The following is a 20,017-nucleotide window of genomic DNA, read 5'->3' on the forward strand; positions in this document are numbered from 1 at the left end:
AGAAAAAGACGTAAAACCGCTAAAATGTGACACCAAACGACTGGAAACATGCCAGTGACCAAAATATGATTCAAACAACCAGATATAGATATAAAATAACCAAAACGTGACACAAAACAACGTAAAACAGGCAGAATGAAACTTTCTCTGTGGATGTCAGTTTGGTTTAAGGTGAATGACTTCAGTTTCACAGCTGTTGTTTCTCTGTTTGGCGTCATGGTGGCAGTGTTGTGTCAGCAGAAATAAAGACACACAGGCATGATGTAGCAGCGAATATCACTGCTGTTAACAGGGCAACTGTCTTAGGAACACCTTTAAATTTATATAAGTGAAGTTGTTCAGAGCCAAAACTGGTATTTGATTAAAGGAACGTACAGCTAAGAACTACAGAGAGCAGATTGTTGATCGATGTCTTTATCCATCCATCATGACCAAGGTGGTATATTTAGCAGCGAGTGGGCCAGGGAAAAAAAAGATATATATATGCATCTATACATAAATTTAAAATGAATAATGTAGATTAATAGATTGTAGATTAATACTGAAGATTAAGACTCTTTTGTAACTCCATATGTATTCTTTCACATCTTCAGTATTGATCTACAATGTAAAGAATAATTAAACAAAAACCACTGAATGTGTGTCCAAACGTTTGACTGATATAAATCTATATCTACCTGTTGTTTCTTTTAGTCTGTCATTTTACTCGATATTATTTGTAATTTAGCAAAGCAGGGAACATCTGTAAGATAACAGTATTCAAAAAACTCATTCTTTTTGCTTTAGCTTTACGGTTTTAGTTTTTACAGTGCACATATTGCGTGCGATAAATAAACTTTTGCATCTGAAGTCTTTACATTTTTACAGTAATTTTATTTAAAAATCGATAAAATAACAATGTTCCTTGCAAAATCCACCAGAAAAGAATGTTTATACATATATTTTTTGTGGACTTTATTAATTCATTCATGAATTAGGATATTTTTGCTGTAATTTCACTTATTAATCTAGTGTTTGTTTCTTCAGAATAGTCTGTAAATGTTTTGTTTTTGCACTTTATTTATGAATAAATGAATTTTTCAAGGTTACATTTTTAAAATTGTAGCACTCTTTTTGAAGATCTGTCAATGATAATTAAATGAAATGCGTTTATTTATTTGTGTTTTTTTTAGTCTGCATTTGAATCAGGATCTTGTCCTTCAGGTAAATAAACGCTTGCATGCTGAATCTTGTCTTTCTTCCTTTGTGATCCGTCTTCTTCTCACACGATCTTGTCTACTTGTTGTTGTTGTTCTCGGCTCGTGCTCATCCTGTCGTGTCCCTCCAACTCTGCTGTTTGCCAACACGTGGGGGGGCTAATGGAAACGACGAGAGCAGCGCATCGCATCCAATCGCTGTTGCCATGACAACGGCTCCGTACCTCCTCCTCATCCTCTTCATCCCTGTGCTGCAGTGCATCACTCCCTCCCTTCCTCCCTCCTTCCGTCTCTCACATCTGGATATCTGCTCTCATCACTGGCTCGGACGCGCCTCCAGGAGAAAGACGCTGCCGCCGTGTGCGTCCTCCCGCTAACAAGAAGAAGAAGAAGAAGCTGGTGGAAACCGTCCACCTCTGACCCGTCAACAAGTCCTCGCAGGGATCGTGTTCTGGAGGCGGGTTCCGGTAAAGGGTTCTGCTGGGATTCATGTGCCGGAATGCACCGAGGAACGGCGCGCTCTCACCGCCTCCAGAGACGCACGGGAGGCGGCTGTAACCCCCACTGAGCTCCGGACATGTAGCCGTGGATGTTTGGAAAGCAGGGAAGCAACAACACTGACTGACTGACTGACTGATGAGGCAATAACAGGACTCAAGTGTCATTTCTTCCAAAGCCAAAGAGACTCCGCTCTGCTTCCACTTTGTGCTCAGAGGAAACTCGTCTGACTTGGTCTTCCCTCACATCACATCCACATATCAGTCTTCCAGCAGCTGCACAGCCAGGAGGGCGCGCCGGCCTGGATAAATAGTTGAACAAAGGCTCCTTTTTGGAGGCCGAAACCTGAGAGCAGGACTGATTCCTCCCTCTGGTAACCCTACACTGCCACGACTGGTTTAGATACTGGGAGGTTTCTGGCTGTACAGGTGGATCAGAAGTGTGAGCTGGAAACTACACAAGAACAAGAACAAGAAGAAGAAGAAGGAGAGAAGGACCACACCCAGCAGCATCAGGACAGTCTCCTCCTCCTCCCAGACTTTGAATCCTGCTCAGGACGTGAGGCCTGACAGAGCTCTGAGGTGTTGGATCTGCCTGTTTGTGTGTCTGTTTGTGTCTGTCTGTTCGTCCAGACCCTCCATGATGTCTGCAGGACGACACCTGCTGCCTCTGGCCCTGCTGCTGGCCCTTCAAGGTGAGTATGGGGGGCTGTGGTGGGGTCGCCATGGTGATGCCACGACGGCAACACCTCGGCGTGCATGTGTGCTGTCGTGTCTGTTGTGGGCTTCAAGTTGGAAATGTATGTGTGTTGTTGTTGTTGTTGTTGGTCCGTGGCTGTGCTCATTTAAAAAGCCCAGCTGTTCAGACTGTGGTTTACACATGTGAGGGGAGATCAGCTTTAAAATGGAGGGCACACACACACACACACACAATAAAACAGCAGCTGTGTAGCTTCCAAAAATGACTATTCTTTCCTCTCAGCTTTAAAGCTTAGTCATTTTTTAGAAGTAATTCTATTCTAAGTTTTCATCTCGTGATCAATAACACTGTCTGGTCTCACAAGAAAAAGAAGGAAACGACACTTTGGATGAACGTAAAAGTGTCAAAGTGTCATGTTTACCTGATTAAGAAGCTTTCTTTCAGCACTAAACACATTTGTTAGTCCAACTTAATGCATTTGTGTTGAGTCAATGTAACACATTTGGTTGATTCAACTTATTTTCAAGTGTTGATTTATTCAGGTTGTTTCAACTAAATTTACAGCTTCACAAATCATTTCCATGTTTACCACACATGCACATATCACATGTGGTAAACAAACCTTTAATTTTTTTTGAAGGGTTTTTACCTTAATATGTCCACCAACTTATTTCAAAGAATTGGGTTGAACGTGATTTAATCACATTAAATCAAGTCCTCTCCACAGTTTATTTAAGTTAATCCAAACAGCTTTTAAGTGTAAACATATTTCATTGCATTTTGAAAAAAACACCCACATCTGCGTGATTGAACATAAAAAAAATAATGTAAAGTATTTCCAAATGATGAAACAGCTTCTTTAAGCAACTATTCTGCTCCAACATAATAGGGTTTATTCAACTTATTTCCAAGGGTTGAGTTCAACCTGACTTTTTAACAGCATTTCTCCACAACACATACAATGAAAATATTTGTATGTTTTTTTATTGTTTTTGTTTCAATCAGGATATTTGACTTGAATTTTACCGTTTTTGTTTTTACAGTGCATATCACATGTGGTAAATAAAATGTAACTTTTTTGTAGAGTTGCAGCCTTAATCTGTGCACTCTAAAAATAACTTATGATGAATGTGAAGTATAATGTAAAGTAGTTAAGCATTTCTGTTGGTTTAATGTATTATATTGTGGTGGACCCACTTTGTGAGACATGAGAGACATTCACCAAAGAGGACTTGTGCCTTTAAGACGGGAGTGAATGTAGGGCGTTATTCCGGTTCCAGGGTTTGGCTGAGTGTTATTGTTTTTCCCGCTTAAACTACACAAGTTGGTTGAGTTCAGATGTGCTGTGAAATGGAGAGAAATTAGTAAACTACCTCGACTCTCTCACGTCTGCTGTCTCGTTGTTTCATCTCCACAATATAGTTTACAAACAGGGAAAATATTTGTAATTTAAAAAAAAAATTGCACTTTATTTGACTAAGGATATTTTTACTTTAATGTTACTTTTTTGTTTTTACAGTGCACACCGGGGTTGATTCAACTTATTTCAAAGGGTTGGATCAACATAATTTAATCATGTTGGGTCAACTATTTATACCCAATTAAAAATGAACAAATCGGAACAACTTAATTTCAGGGGTAATCTAATTAAAAATTTGTGTTGATAGTACTAATCCTTAAGTAATTAAAATACGTTTGATTTTTTAGAGATAAACCTAATTCTTTTAACTTAATGTAATCTGCTGGTTGAATATCATTTCAGAGGACAAAACATTATTAGAAAATTCGGGTTTACAGTTTCATGCTGCAGCTGTGTCGTCAGTAATTTACTTTATTTTACAGATTTTCTCTGTTTTGTTAGATTACAGATAATAACCAAAATTGCAGAAAAAGTGTTAATTTATATATTAACTGTAAAAAAAACAGGAAAAACTGTAAATATTGCCCACATCAGTAATTTGTAATTTTACAAAAAGTAACTTGTTCTTTTAAAATGTTTGACCACAAAGTTAAACTCGTTTTACTTTATTTAAATTAGCAAAAAATACAATAAACTTACAGATTTTTCCCTTTTAAAAAACCATTTATATATTGCACAAAATTGTATTATTGTTAATTTACACGTTATTTGTAAATAGTAATTAGTTACTTGACTAAAAAATTACACTTTCTTATGTGTATTAAGGATTTGAAAATGGTAGATATTTTTTCTTAAATTGTGAAGATTTTGTTTTTTGTTAAATAATATAGTAAAATCTGATTTTAAAAATGTAATCATTTACAAGTTAATCATAAAAAAACTATAAATGATGTCCACATCAAAATCAGTAATTTTCTAAATTACTTTCTTCTACAAAATTTTCCTGTAAAATTACATCTTTAAAAAAAATGTATTTTAATCAGCCAAACAAATTGCTATTTTACAGATATTTGCTGTTATTTGAAAGATAAATTATGTATGTTAAAATGTTATTTTACAGATTTTACAAATTTTTACAAATTTGTTAAATTAAAAATAATAATAATTAATTGGCGTATTAATCACTAAACTAGAGTTAACTGTAAATAATGTTCATATCAAAATCTGTATTTTAAGTTGGTCTTTTACTTTGAGTGACTGCAAGATTACACCTTTTTACTGTATTTAAATCAGCTCAATGTCTTTATTTTACAGATATTGGTTGTTATTTTCACGGTTTTTGAACATCACAGTATTCAACTGTATCACAGATTTTTAAATTTTCTACAATGACTTTTTTACAGTGAATATTTATTTTCCTAAAGCTGAGATAAAGCTAGTAAATTGGTTAAGATGAGGGAAACAAAAGTGTTAAAAGTGAGTGTTTGTCAGTGTTGACAGGGAGCTGAAACAGAAGTGAAGCTCAGCTACATGTAAGAAGGTTCCACAACCTTCCAGAGGTTAGTTCAGGACTCCAGCGAGTGAACACATCTGGAGCTGGACATCTGTACTCTCCCAGACCCAGAGGAGACGGTTGGGGGTTAAACACGGCAGATTGTGCATTTTTGTACACTGAAATGTGCTGAAAATTAGAGGTGGAAGTGAAGGAACAGAGACGTATTACATAAAATATATATAATTAACTTTTAGTGTTTCTAAGCTTGATAGAGGAAATGAGCCACCTACTACCTACAGTGGAGGAACACGTACTCGGATGTTTTTCTGAAATTAAAACACAAGAATAAATGAAACCTAGAAGCAAATGACCTGAAACATCTTACGGTAACTCTTTAAACACCAGAACTCGCCAGCAAGTTTGACAGACGTTGGGGAATTTTCATCAACGAGATGAAGGTTTACTAATGTCAGAAGAAGTGACACCGATAGAGCAGCAGTTCATGTGAGCATTACCAGCAGCAGTTCTGAGGATTCTCGTCGACCTTTGGGTATATGCTGTCATTGGGAGGAATGCCAGATTTAGATTACAAAGTAACAAGGACACAACTTAGACATTATCCAGCCTTGACCAGGTCAGAGAGTCCCAACATTCCCACATGTCTTCTTCCTACAGCATCTGTCTTCCTCATGGCCATATTAGGGTGAAACAAGCCTGAATGTGTTCACAGCCTAAGCAGAGAGAAGTAAAAAGGGAACAGGGTTAAAGGGTGGTGACCTGTAGGATGACATGAGATGACCTATTGAATTTATAGGGTGACTTCAGTTAACAGCTGCAAGGAAACACCTTAGCAAGGGGATAGAGTAGTTTTTCTTTCACAAAAGACATGTTATATTTTCAAAAAAGGCTTTAATGACACCATTTATCAGCCAGAAACTGTACAAAGAATCATCAGATTATCAACTTTCCGACGCTCCTTGAACTACTCATCTGTGACTTACAGTTCAGCTTCAAAACAAAACCAGATCTGAGCCTAAAATTGTGACGTTTAGTCAAATTTACTTTATTCCACATGTGTCAATGCCAAATTGACTTTGTTCCAACCAGATTCTGTTAAAAAAACTAAACATTTTGTGCTCCTCAACATAACTGTGAGGCCACAAGTGACTCAGCTGTGACAAATTTGAGAGATTTCTCAGCTGAACTGCAGGCAGTGTTTTTGTAGAGCAGAGGAGACAAACAGGAAACAAATTTAAAATGGAAATGGTTATACATCTAGATTTTGTGGAGTCTGTATTGCCCAGTGTTGGTAGCATCTGCGGACATTTGGAAAAATGTTGCACATGATTCCAGGGTATTTTTCAGTTTTTGTACAATAAATAATTAGAGAAAATCTAACAAATTCCCTGAATATCAGCATCATTACTCGAATATGTTTTCCTGTGTTCTGATTAATTAGCAGAACACAAAAATTCCGACACATCACCGAGGCGGTCGTGTGATCTTTGCTTTCAAACTGCATCTGATGGCATCTTTAATGGCAGCTCAGGAGCCTTTTAGTCTGCGAACGGCTCCAAGTTACGATCAAAGCAGATCAGCGTCAACAATAAGGAGAACCGCAGGAGCCATTCAGACTCCCATCATTCCATCAGTCTCTCCGACCGCTGCAGTGGAAATCACATTAGAGATCATCTCAGGCATCAGGCTGCAACCGGACCCGATTAGAGCTGCTCCAGTGCCGCACTGCAGACTTTCAAACATTCATTTGCTCTGATTTTTGTAGTGCTCATGCAGAAAAGCGTTTCTGTGCAAAGCGATGAAAAAGTTTGGAGCTTTTCCAAATATTAGTTAAAATTTTTTGCCGCTTTTTAGGCACTTAAAGTTCTTAAAATTACACTCAGCTTTTCATCAGTCACCTCTGAGTGGAAACTGAGGTTTTATCAACTACAGAAATCTACGTAGATATGCTACTCCCTACGTTTTAATTTATTTCCATGTTTGGCTTCTACATTGTAATTTTTTTCTGAATTATAATTTTTAACAACAACTTTCCAAGGTTTGCTAAGTGACAGAGAACCTGTGCAATCACAGAATTAAACATTTACATTTCAACATGAACTCTAAGGAGAAAAAGGGAAAAAAATAAACAGGTCAAAACTGTACATAATGTTCTTGTCAAAAGTTCAGTTTGTTCTTTTAAAACATTTGAATGTGAAATTAAACTGTTTTTACTGTAAATAATTTTTTATCTGTCAGCTTTACAGATTTTCACAATTTTGTTAATTTACAGATAATATCTATAAATCACAAAATAAATATTAACTAACATGTTAAAAAATGTAAAGTAAATAAAAAGGTTTGAACTGTTAATGCCCCCATCAAAAATCTGTTTGACCATAAAATTACACTTTTTCTTCTTTTTTTAAAAACTATATTTAAAAATCAAACAAAATTATATTTCAGATATTTGCTATAATAAAGAAACATATTTAAGGTTTGAGAAATATTTACCATTTCTCAAAGTGTAGTTTTGGTTAATTTTACCATATCTGCTTCTGATAAAGGTTTTAGGTTTCAGAGAGTTGATATAAATCACATTTCAGCAGGCTGCAACATAAACTAATTCTGCCTGAGTGCAGCTCTGCAGCAAAACATCCATTTAGTGTGATTTATGGTCTGCCATACAGTTTGGAGCTTTTGCAGCTCTTCCAGCTCGGTCAAGTGTACCGATTATTTTCAGCTACGTTTAAACACGGCCCTGTGACGGGAACAGCATGTGATTTGTGCTCCATCTGAAGCTGCTGCACGGCTCTAAATCTGAGAGAGCCTCATCCTGAATTCTATTTTTAATGCCAGATCCGTTCTAACCCTCAAATCTGGAGCGAGATTCTGAAGCGCGACCTAATTGCGGGCTGCATGTGACCTGCTGGCTGGTGTCGACATGCAAACAGACACACACCTGAGCCTCTGCTGGCCCAGATGTGTGTTTGTAATCCAGCCGCTGGAGCTCTGCAGGACGAGCTGACCTTCAGTTTGCATTAGTGGAGCAAAAAAACAAATAAACTCCACGTCCAGATGAATGATAACCTGTCAGCAGACGTCCTTCATCAGGCTTCTCATGAATAGTGGGAAAAAATACTTTACTACAGCCTGTTGGGATCAGAAAAGATGTCTGTTTTAATCCATGATTTCATCCCAGTTCACACAATTCATTGCTCCACTGAGAACATATAGCCCCAACTAAGTCCCAGACTTTTTACTAACCCAGATGAACACAGAAATCCATGAGCATCTGAACTCTAAATAGTTTCTGGCGGTTTTTGGGGCTTTTTCAGGTCAGATGATGTCTAATCTGTCCAGAAAAATACAATAATTATACTCAGCTTTTCATCAGCCACATTTTTTTCCAGCTGAATGCACCTTGACATTCTGAAATTAAAGTTTTTACAAATTTTACTCACAGATAAGCAATGAACAGGAATGTGAGAAAATAGATATTTCACTCTTTACATTCATAATTTGTTTCCATACGCGTCTCCTGCACTGTAAAAATGATTTTTTCCCCCTGATTTCTCAAAAAAATACTATTATTTTATAGACGTTTCTTTTTGTAAAATTACAAATATTATGTAGTAAAATCTAATCAATGCTGATGATGAAAAACATTACACATGTAGAATAAAGTGATAAATGATCAATATTAGCCTTAGTTATGGTTGTTTATCCTGATGGAAACGTACGTCACACATGAGTAATTCAAGTTCAGTGTGAAAGATGAAGTCAAAGAGAGTCAAAACAGTGACTCTCTATACTATGTTGTACTATTGCATCTTGAATTTGTCTCCATGCTTGAAATTAATGCCTGCTTTTCATTTGACAATCCTTTATTCAGTAGCAGTTCCGTTCTTATCTCCTCTCTGATTGTCAACACTGCCTGCAGTTCAGCTGTAAAGTTACTGAATTTTTGTCTCATGACTGTTGGTCACAGCTGAGTCACTGAGGTCTTTGTGGTTGAGCAGAGGAGTGCAAAATTTTTTAATTTTTATGGAAATTGTTTAGGTCAAATGGGTGATTTCTGGGGAAACTTTAAAATGAGACATGTAGAATAAAGTGATTGTGATAAAATATTTGACTTTAAGCTCGCATTCAGTTAATTTTGCAGATAGATGAAGCATCAGAAATATTAAAATCTTGATAATTCTGTTTTTCAGTTTCTAGCTGATAAATAGTGTCATTTTGGCAATTTGCCTTTCAATCCTGGTGCTGTTTTTGGGCTCAGTGGGTTAAACTATCATCAACACACAGCTGTGTAGCTCGAATCAGACGTGCAGAGTAACTCTGCCGAGGATTAGAAGAGAAACTGAAGGAGCAGCTGTAACAATCACTCAGGAATGAATGAGGATAGAGACAAACAGATGAGGCTGATGTCCGATAAGAAGAGCAGCTGTCAGCGCTGAGATGCTTCATCAGCAGCAACTTCATTCATGGAGCTCCTAGAAACGGTGTGTCGGACGACAGCAGGTCATGAATCAGCTCAAGGTCGAATCATTTTCTCCACACGACCTGTCAGCTGGGTCGAAAATCATGGAGAGAAAACGATTTGATCCAGTGCCCTTTCCTAGCCAACCCCCCACAATGCTCTCTGTTTGTCAACACAAACTGTCCATAGTGAGCGTCTCCTCTGGTTACTACAGTATTAAACAGTAAAAGATGCCACCTGGTGGAACAAACTGGTACTACAGCAAATCTACAATACATTTTCTGACATTCATGTCTTTCGTCCTTCGCACTACAAATTAATATATTAAAAAAACTGTTTAAAATTCGCCCAGAAGATGCTTTGAAACCAAATGCAGAACCAGTCCTAAATCAAGGCTAACCTCTGCCCAATAGATGCTTTCAACTTGCACATGTGAGCTCTGACCAGAAACCATTAACCTGAACAGAAGTCTTTGTTGTGGTGTCATTTTACAAGCCAAGCGCTCACAATGCTCTCTGCCTGCCAACATGAACTTCCTGTGACTACCACCTCTGGTCTCTACAGTATCTAACAGTAAGAGGCTTCACTTGGTGGAACAATCAAGGACAGCTAATCCGCACTTAGTTTTCTGACGTGCATGTTCTTCATTCTTTGCCTAATTACTCCGCCAAGGAACGTGGTGGAGCTATGTGACGATCGCCGTACATTTGTTTGTCTACTCGAAAAAGGACTGGTAGATTTGGAGGAGATTTTCAGGGAAGATCAGAAATGATACAAGGACCATCTGATTAGATTTTGGCAATGATGCTGCTTATAGTCTGGATCCATGGATTTGTTAAGGACTTCCGTATCATTGTGAGAAAGCGTCACGGTGTCACTGTAACTATGACAACAAGTGAACACTACATCAGCTGCCTGCTGACGATCACATGACTGCAATCCTACTACAGATCCACTGCTGCGGACTTATTGGGATATATTAACATTTCTGCTACATATTTAGGACTGTATCCGTACAGAACGTACACATGCATTTTTTATGAAAGATTTCATCCGTCAGACACAAGCAGTCATGGCGGAGTACTGCGCTCTCTGAGGGCTTTTATTATTGGTTAATATATTGATTATATTAATATAAACCAGTCCTTAACCAAGTCTAAAGCCATTTTAAAATGTGCCCAATGGATGCTCTCGACTTATCATTTACCTTCAAAAAGTCTTTGTCTTAGTGCCCGTTCCAACCTAAACCCCCACAATGCTCTCTGTTTGCCAGCGTGAACAGCGTGTAGGCTGAGTGACGCCTCCTCGACTTAAAGGTTTTCTGTCTCTGTCTGATACCTGCACTCAGCAGCCACTTTATTACCAACACCTGTGAAATCTAACGCAATCCAGTGCAACATCTCCATCAAGAAATCTGCACTGTAAGAAACAAACATAAAAGCGAAAAACAATACATCTGGAAATGGTATGGAACGCTGTAACTGATAAAACAATTAAAATAACAGCAAGTGTCTGTAAACTAATGAGGTTTTAGCCGATTTACAGTAAAAGTGGGATTTTATGGTCACGCGCTGTAAAACAACAAACTACTATTTGTAAAAACACAGATTTTTAATGTTCATATTATGAACAATTTCAGATTTTACCCATTTTTATGGTCAACATGTAGTCAGTACTTTTGCCTATTTTATGAGCTAATATGTGTAATTTAACAAAACTGGGGGAAAAGGAAATAAGAGTTTGAAAATTGAATTACCATTATTCAGTTCTTTACATACATATTTTTTCTTTCATATAACAGCAAACATACGTACAAACAAGAATATCTTTAGCTGATTTATTTATGTAACTTTACAGCAAAAAAGCTGTAATTTTGCAGTCAACCATTGTTAAAAAAAAAAGTAATTACCATTTGTGAAAATACAGGAAATGATGTACAGTTTAGTCCTGTTTTTTAATGATCAACTTGTAAATTAACTCTTTTTGCTGTGATTCTGTTGAACGTTATAGTATCTTTAATTCACAAAACAGGAAAAAATTACAATTAAAAGACCTTAAGACACCATTTTTCTAGCAAAAATACCAAATATATATATATATAAACTAAGGATTTTTTTTGCTGCTTGAAAAACAATAAAATAGTGTATTTTTATGTTGTAAAAGAACAAATTACTATTTTTGATATAGTCATTATTTTAGTTTATTTAAAGTTAACATGTAAATTATTCAATTATTACTAATTAATGGGGAAAATCTGTGAAATAGTGCAAACTGTTCATACAGAAAGACATTTTATTTTACAGTTTATTGTCAGAAGCTTCTGTATCCTCAGAAATTTGATAATTCTCTCCTGTTAAGTTCAAAGCTGGTGCTGCTTATGTTATTTCTGCAGATATACGATTACAAAACAACAATAAACTAACATCTTAAAGTTCTATATTAGATAATATTTCACAATCACTTGTTTTAGTCTCATAATTTTTCAGTTTTAACTTTCTACTCAGAATTTGAGCTGCAGTTTGTGGTAAAATAAAAAGCATTTTTACAGCACACGTTCCCTTTGAAACACAAAGAGGTTTGATTAGGGCATCTGCGTGCACAAACGCTTACAGTCCCAGAGCCATTACACATTTTAGTGGCTACAAAAAGCACAGTGGGTCTCTGAGGAGAGGATTTCCCGACAAAAGGATGAATGTACGCCTTGTGTTCCGCTGTTCACAAGAGAGTCGGATCTGTTTTGCAGAATAAAATGTCACAGAAGAGTCCTGAGTGCAGAAAGAATGAAGTGAGATCGACATGAAGCCAGTCAGCGGTCAGAGATCTCAGTCTGCGTCAGAAGAGCAGCTACTGGGAATAATGGGAGACTTGTGCTACAATGCTCAGCGTTTGTGTCAGTGCTGCAAAAGAAACCAAAATCTGAAACAAACAGGATGTATTCCTTGGTCTAAATTCACCCTAAATTTAACTGAAACCAGCTACATTAACATTTTAAATAAGAAATATTTTATTTAAAGTTATGAACACTATGAAAAATTAATGTCTTTAACATTTTAAAGTGTAGTTTTTACACTTTACTGCTATTTTTACAGATTTTCTTGTTGTCTTTTAAGTTTAGAAGTGAATGTACCAAGAAATGTCTGAAAGGTAGATTTAATTACAGAACATTTCAGGTGTGTCTTGAGAGCGGAGTCAAAAAAAAAATCTATTTCTGTGTGATTTTGTCTGTAACTCTGAAAGGAAAATGGTGAACGTGTTGTTTTGGGACTCCACAGAACAGCGTTGTGTTCTTGGGGCATCGGGGAGGAACAGTCGGGTTCTTTTGGGGTTCCATCGCAGGACAATGTGGCGACTTTGTGGAGCGAAATGAAAGAGACGCTCTCAGAGCTTCAATGGTCGACTTGTTCCAGCTCAAACTTGTTTTGGTCGTTCAATCTGGAGGGGAAGGTCACAGATGTTTGGCATTTCTCCACATAGTTTACATCCACCGTACATGTGCTGTCCGTGGTAATGCAGCTGTGGAGGCAGATGTTTTAATCCCCAAACTGCTTTTTGCCATGTTTATGCTTTTTTCTTTTTTCTCTCTTATGCAGTGTAAAAAAACAACTGCAAATTTACACAATTTTAACTTTTTATTTTACAGATTCTTTTCTTAAATATTTGGAATTTGGGAAAATTTCAGTAAAAATACAAAAAAATATACTGAATAAAATGAAGAATAAGATATAGGAATATATTTTAAAGATTTTATGCAAAGTTGCGTACACTGTAAACAGATTTTTTTTAACAATTAGCTGTTACTTCAAAGGTTTTTGTTAAATTACACTAATAAAAGTACAGAAAAAATATTAATTCACATGTTAACTGTATTTAAAAAAACAGTCCATAATTGTAAAAAAAAAAAACGTTCACATCAAAAATAAGCATTTTTACAAATAGTAATTCACTTTTACACAATGTCTTACTGGAAAATTGCACTTATTTAGGTAATTGAAATCAGCAAAAGTACTATTATTTACAGAAAACTGTCATTAATTGAAAGAAGAAAATGTGTATATTATGGATTGAAAATGGTAAATAATCTTTTTAACTTGAATTTTACTTATTTAATATCTCGTAAAGTCACAGAAACCATATCAATACAGTGTACGAAAACTCAAAATATACAATGTATTATTGTTATTATAAGTGTTTAATAATAGGAAATTGTATTTACAGCTTTTCAAAGGAAAATAAATTGATTTTATGTTTTTTTTAAACTATAAACATCTGTCAGATAGACAAGATTTTTAAGTAAAGTTACATGTAAAAACTCATATTACACTTAATACGATCTAAAATATTCTTGTACTTTTACAACAGTATCTCATTTTTACAAGAATTTTTTACATAGAATTTATATTGAAAAACAAGCTAATAATGCACTTTTATGATTTGTATCATTACATATTCGACCACATTTATTGGCAGTTACATATCCAAACATATTACTGTAAGATTAATGTTAGAAATAGTTCTTTAATTATGGAGCAATTTCTTTTTTTGTTATTTTCTATTATTGTACAGTAGCTTTGGTGCCTCAGCTGCTGGAATTTTACCGTATTTTTATCTCCAGTTTGTGTTTTTTCCAGTTTGTGTTTATTTCCAGTCTTGCCAGCTGAGTAAATAACCCTGTATGTACTTTCTTTAGCTCCTGCGTCTCCCCTCAGTTGGTCGATTTTGTGCAGCTCAGTCAGGTTTTGTTGCTTTGTGTGCGTCGGGGGTGAACGGCCACCGATACGAGGGATTAACCAGACAAACCCCCCGTCAGGGAAATAAACTCCTAATCTGCAATTTCTGGAATATCCGTTGCATAATCCTGAACCTCAGTCTGCAGATTACGCAATGGATTTGCATTTTGCTGCTCTGTGTGCGTGTGTGTGTGTGTGTGTGTGTGTGTGTGTGTGTGTGTGTGTGTGTGTGTGTGTGTGTGTGTGTGTGTGTGTGTGTGTGTGTGTGTGTGTGTGCGCGCGCGCGCTGTTGAATCACTGCTGAGGCACTCTGTTTAGTCTGCACTTTGGATGCTACTTCCCTTTGTGTCCGCTCGCATGTTTGTCTCGGTCTTTTCGCTGCCTCAGCTCCTCGGGATTACCGCCTCCTGCTGTTGTGTCGTTTGTGCCGCCGCTTCTGCATTTTCCTCTCATAACTTTTGTCGTTTGGCTGCTGTTTCAACGTGTTTCTCTGTCCGTCTGTCTGTCTATTCCAGATCTTTTTCCTCACCTCAAACCTTCTGCTGCATGACGTGTCGCTCCTCTGTCTGTCTGGTATCATTAAATTAATGTTCCGCCTCAGAATCTGCTGATTCTTTTTCTTTTCGCAGCAACTTTAATGTATTTAATTAAGCCATGTAAAGTTTTATCTTCATACTATGAATGTATTCAGAGTTACATGCCCTTCATCACAAAATTGGGTTCAAATTTGACACTTTTTAAATTCTGTTTCCACCGTTTTTGGAGCCTCATGACCTTATAAGTAGCTTACATGAGTAAAAAACACATTTAAGGTCTGCTAAAAACTGCGACTAAATCAGTTTTACATCCGCTCTAGGTGTCACAATTTGAACACTAAATTTATTTTTGCTTCATTTCTTGTGTTGCCAACTTTAAGCATCAATACTATGGGATGTATGGCAGTTTGATAGATTGTTGGTCAGAAAAAGTAATAACAAATGAAAGGTCTTACTTTTACCTACATTAGATACCTACATTCATCTTTCTTTTGTGGCAAAAATAATTTTCTAACAGACTCTCACAAAATGAACGTTTTGAGATTCAATTCACCGAAACTATTAAAACACACCAACTGGCAGAGCGAGAGCTGAACACGATCAGAGGAGAATCTAGAAGACTGAATGCTGCAAACTGGTTTAAATAATGAGATTTATCTTTGAATTTTCCTCGGGATTAATAAAGTATCTATCTATCTAATCCAAATCATTTAAATAAACACGTGAACAGCAACATTGTTTCTCCTTTACATCCAGATGATACATTCGTTCATTATTTTACCACAGAAGTAATCGTGTCTAGAAGATGATCCGGGTACCAAATGTAGGTAAAAAATTACATCTTTCATTTGTTATTACTTGTTCTGACCAACCACCTTCCCAACATGCTGATATGAGCCTCGAAATTTTACCAATAATGCACTTTTTAAAGTTTCCTCTGGTGAATTATCAGAAACCACAACCAGGGCACCAATGCTTCTTTCTATGACTTTCTATCATAGACATTAAACTGTTGCAGTTTTACTATTTAAGCAGTGATACATCCCATAATATTGAGGGCTCAAAGCTGATTGTTGACAAAATTAACCATAAAGCAGATTTAGCGTTTAGATCGTGACGCCTGGACTGGATTTGGTTGCAGTTTTTAGCAGAACTTAAATGCGTTTCACAGCCCATAAAATGTCTTGTGTCTGTTTCCTGTGTTGATGAAGTTATGAAGCTGAGAAATTATGAAAAAGTAAATTAAAAAGTGTAAAATTTGGATCCCCTTCTCTGTACCTTAAAGGTCTGTAACCTGGAAACTAATCATAAAATGAAGGTAAAACTTTGCATGACTTCATTAAATATGTTAAAGTTACTGTAGATAAATAATCAGCAGATTCTGAGGGATCTGAAGCTCTGATTGGTTTTTAATAAATAGACTCTTTTCCTTCCCTTCCGTCTCTGTAGAATCTGATATCATAAACTCTCTCGCAGACTTGAGTCAAAACATTGCTGCATATTAATGTTTAACCTGAATTCTGCTGCTGCAAATTTACAAAAACATTTTTAAAAAGCCTGTAAGTTGTTTTTTTAGAGACTTCACAGAGCTGCTGAATGATGACGGACTTCCATCAACAGTCACATATGTAACAGAGTAGAGCACTAATCAGAGTCTGGACCGATCTGGAAAACATGAAATGATGCAGCAGAGATGGAAACATGAACAGTTCTGTCAATGAGTGTTTGCCTCAGGTCTGTTTGGACCAACCGCCCAGAAAACCCCAGAACAAAGAGCTCACCCAGCTCTGCTACGTCAGCCAGTGGGGCTCAGAAATCCTGCTTTTCTACGACTTTACTCACCTAAGAAAGTGTCGAAATCTTAGTACAGAGAACAAGTCAACAGTTTGACCACAACATTCACTTCAAAACAAACTTGAAACTAGTTTATATCAAAATGTCAAACACAAAGCAACACAAGTCTGCACCGTTTAATTCCTTCTTAAACTAGTATTATTATTCTTATTATTCAGTCTAAGGCACACCTGTGAGGTGGGATGGATTATCTCAGCAAAGGAGAAGTGCTCACTATCACAGATTTAGACAGATTTGTGAACAATATTTGAGAGAAATGGTGATATTGTGTATGTGGAAAAAGTTTTAGATCTTTGAGTTCATCTCATAAAAATGGGAGCAAAAACAAAAGTGCTGCGTTTATATTTTTGTTGAGGATAAGTTATTTTGGAGAAGTTTCAAGATATTTTCAACAAGTTTTGAATAATTTCCAGCACATTTTCATGTGATTTTTAAAAAAATCATTTTAGACACATTTTTGCTTTTAAGTTTTTAATGTTTTAGGAGGAGGTTTAAGTCATCCTGGGATGACTTTTTTTCTCATTTTGGACAAGTTTGGAATCTTTTTGGACAATTTCTGAGATGTTTCAGAAGTACAAGAGATAGAGCAAAAACGGATCTTAAAATTTGACATTTTTAGGTTTAAATCTCCGACTGAAACTCTAAATCTGGGTTTCTGTTCAGGTTCAGCTGTTCTCGGGTGGAACTCGGTGGTTTAGGTCCGTCTCTCACGATGAGATATGATAGTGACGGTTCAGTTATATTTGTCAAGGCTTATGTTATGTTCTTAACCTTTTCTTCTTCCCCTTTTCCCTTGTTTCTCTCCCTGCAGTGCATCAGCGGCATTAAGTTTTCCTGCTTCCCCTCATGCTTCTGTACTAATGGCTGTTATTTCTGAAGCCTGTGCTAACTTTCTCTTTCTTCCCTCTTCCTTCATTCCTCCCCTCCCATGTTTCTCTGCAGTGTGGTGTGCATTTCTATTCATTTCATTTTTTATTCCATCTATTTACTCTTAGCAAACTGGGCAGTGCTTGTTTTCTGCTGTTGTATTGTACTGTGTATATTTGAGGTGATGGACGACGCAAACTTTAAAGTGAATTCTCAGCGTTCATCTGATCAGCATTGTGTGTTTCCTGTCCTCTCCTTCATTCCCCTCCCTCCATCTTACAATTCAAAACAAAAGCTTCCCCAGAGGTCAAAGTTGAAAATAGCACAAGATCATTGGTTGAGAGCGATGATGCTGAGGCCTCAGTGGAAACTGCAAGGTGCAGTGTGAGACAGAAACATTTGGAGTTACAGGTGTGTAACTCTTGGCCGATGACATGTGTCATGATGATGATGGCATATATAGACTCACGCTTCTATATATGAATTTAGCTCAGTTAGCGGTCAACAGAATGCAAGATAACAGTATCGCTCACTGCAAGCTCTTTATTTCCTCTCAGTTTCACACACTGAAAAACACCTAAAATGTAAATTCCTGCAAAGCCAAATTTCATCAAAACTCACAATAATCTGTGATTTAAAGTGATGAGTGGAAATAAAAAAATGCAAGACAAAAGCTATGCCAGATACAAACAAGACAAATTTTTAAAAAGACACGCATGCAATGAGCATTGGGAGCAAGCATGCAAAGATACAAAAGTTACAGCAGCTAGCGTTGTTTTCTGAAGTACTGTTTAGACAGTTTGCCTGCGAGTACTGAGAAAACACCAGAGCTCTGGCCAGCCTTCCCAGGAGTCACGGGTTCATGAAGCAGAGACTGATAGCCTCCCACGGCTCTGACCTCTGACCCTGTGATCTGCACACAAACAGCAACCAAGCAATGAGGAGGTTCTAACAGTGTTCTTCGTCCTCTCGGCTCTGTAGCGACTCTGTGCCGTGGAGCCTGTGTGGAGGTGGACTCGGACACGGAGGCCGAGGCCGACAAAGGCTTCAAGCTGGGCTGCATTTCCTGCAAGATGAGAGGCGAAGTTCCCGCCGTGGCCTCCGTCAACTGGTACTTCATGGCTTCAGATGAGACCGAATTTTCACATGTAAGAAGTCAAATGATGCAAGAAAGTGTTGAAAATGTTGCACTCTGTAAAGAAGCAGTTACTCATACTGAGAGGAGAAGATCGATTCCACTCTTACATGTGTACAGAAAATATGAAGGGGGATGAGCATACAGCTAGCTTAGCGTAGCACAGAAACTTTTGGTTCAAAAAAGTTCTGTGATGTTCTACTATTATTTTCAGTGGAACTTTTTCTTTTAGTTTCCAGAATGTTTTTCCTAAATGCAGGATAACTAAAGATGTTCTAAAAATGTTTCACACTGTTTTAGCCTTCCGTTCTCAAAACCGAATGTTTCACTGACAACGTTCTTTCTTTATCATATAACAGTGTGGAACATTGTATAGGTTCCATAATGTCATTAATCAACAACATCCCCAAAGTGTCCTCAGAACATTACAGGCAGAATGCTCCACTTTAGCTAAAATTTCACATTACAGGAACCTCTTACAAAGAACATTCTGTTATCTCAGGTCTCAATAATGAATGTCTGAATGTTTTCTGAATGTTGCATGTAGAACATCTATCCTTGGGGAAATGTTTTATAGAACGTTCTATACAGTGTTCCCTCAACAACATTTTGTAAAAAAGCAAAAACACACAAAAAAAACAGAGGCCTCAATTTTCAGTTTAGGAATGCTACATCTTTGTTATCACAGAACATAATTTGTGTTCCTGGCAACGTCCTTTCATTGTTTAAGTTAGACAATTATATTAACCCAATAGGAACATCATTGGAAATGAAAATGAAGGAAGCATCCTCGTCAGATGCCCTTCAACCTCAGCTGGATCCTTTCAACACAAAGCAACAATGACTCTACTCCAAGCTCCTTCTGAATGTCCAAGATTCCCACCCTACTCATACTGACTAGAAAAGTAGTAAAACAACAACAACAGCATCTGTGGATGTAGGAAGCTGTCCATATGTACATCCAGAAAGAAGTCTAATCAGGTTTAAGGCTGAGCCCAGCCACAGTTGGGACAAAGTTCATTTTAGCCGCTTGCTGAAGTCCACCTTTCAGTTTCTACCAGTGCTTGTGACCACAGGTGCAAGTAGGAACATGTATGGACTAGTAAATCAATTTGCCTTCACATTTTCCCATTACTGTGAACAATATCCTCAAGATACGTAAACGTCTTC

At 37.0% G+C, this 20,017-nt stretch overlaps 1 protein-coding gene across 1 annotated transcript in view; it reads left to right on the plus strand.

Annotated features, from left to right (window-relative positions):
• Positions 1 to 1,442: 1,442 nt before the first annotated feature.
• The window catches only part of scn1ba (sodium channel, voltage-gated, type I, beta a), a 29,535-nt gene continuing 10,960 nt past the window's right edge, over positions 1,443 to 20,017 (plus strand). The window contains exons 1-2 of the mRNA XM_051956788.1: positions 1,443 to 2,388; positions 18,694 to 18,860. Of these exons, the coding sequence (XP_051812748.1) occupies positions 2,334 to 2,388; positions 18,694 to 18,860 (222 nt within the window). The 5' untranslated portion in view covers positions 1,443 to 2,333. The remainder of the gene's footprint in view (positions 2,389 to 18,693; positions 18,861 to 20,017) is intronic.

This window comes from Acanthochromis polyacanthus, chromosome 12 (genome assembly GCF_021347895.1).
Source record: "Acanthochromis polyacanthus isolate Apoly-LR-REF ecotype Palm Island chromosome 12, KAUST_Apoly_ChrSc, whole genome shotgun sequence".
NCBI lineage: Eukaryota > Metazoa > Chordata > Actinopteri > Pomacentridae > Acanthochromis > Acanthochromis polyacanthus.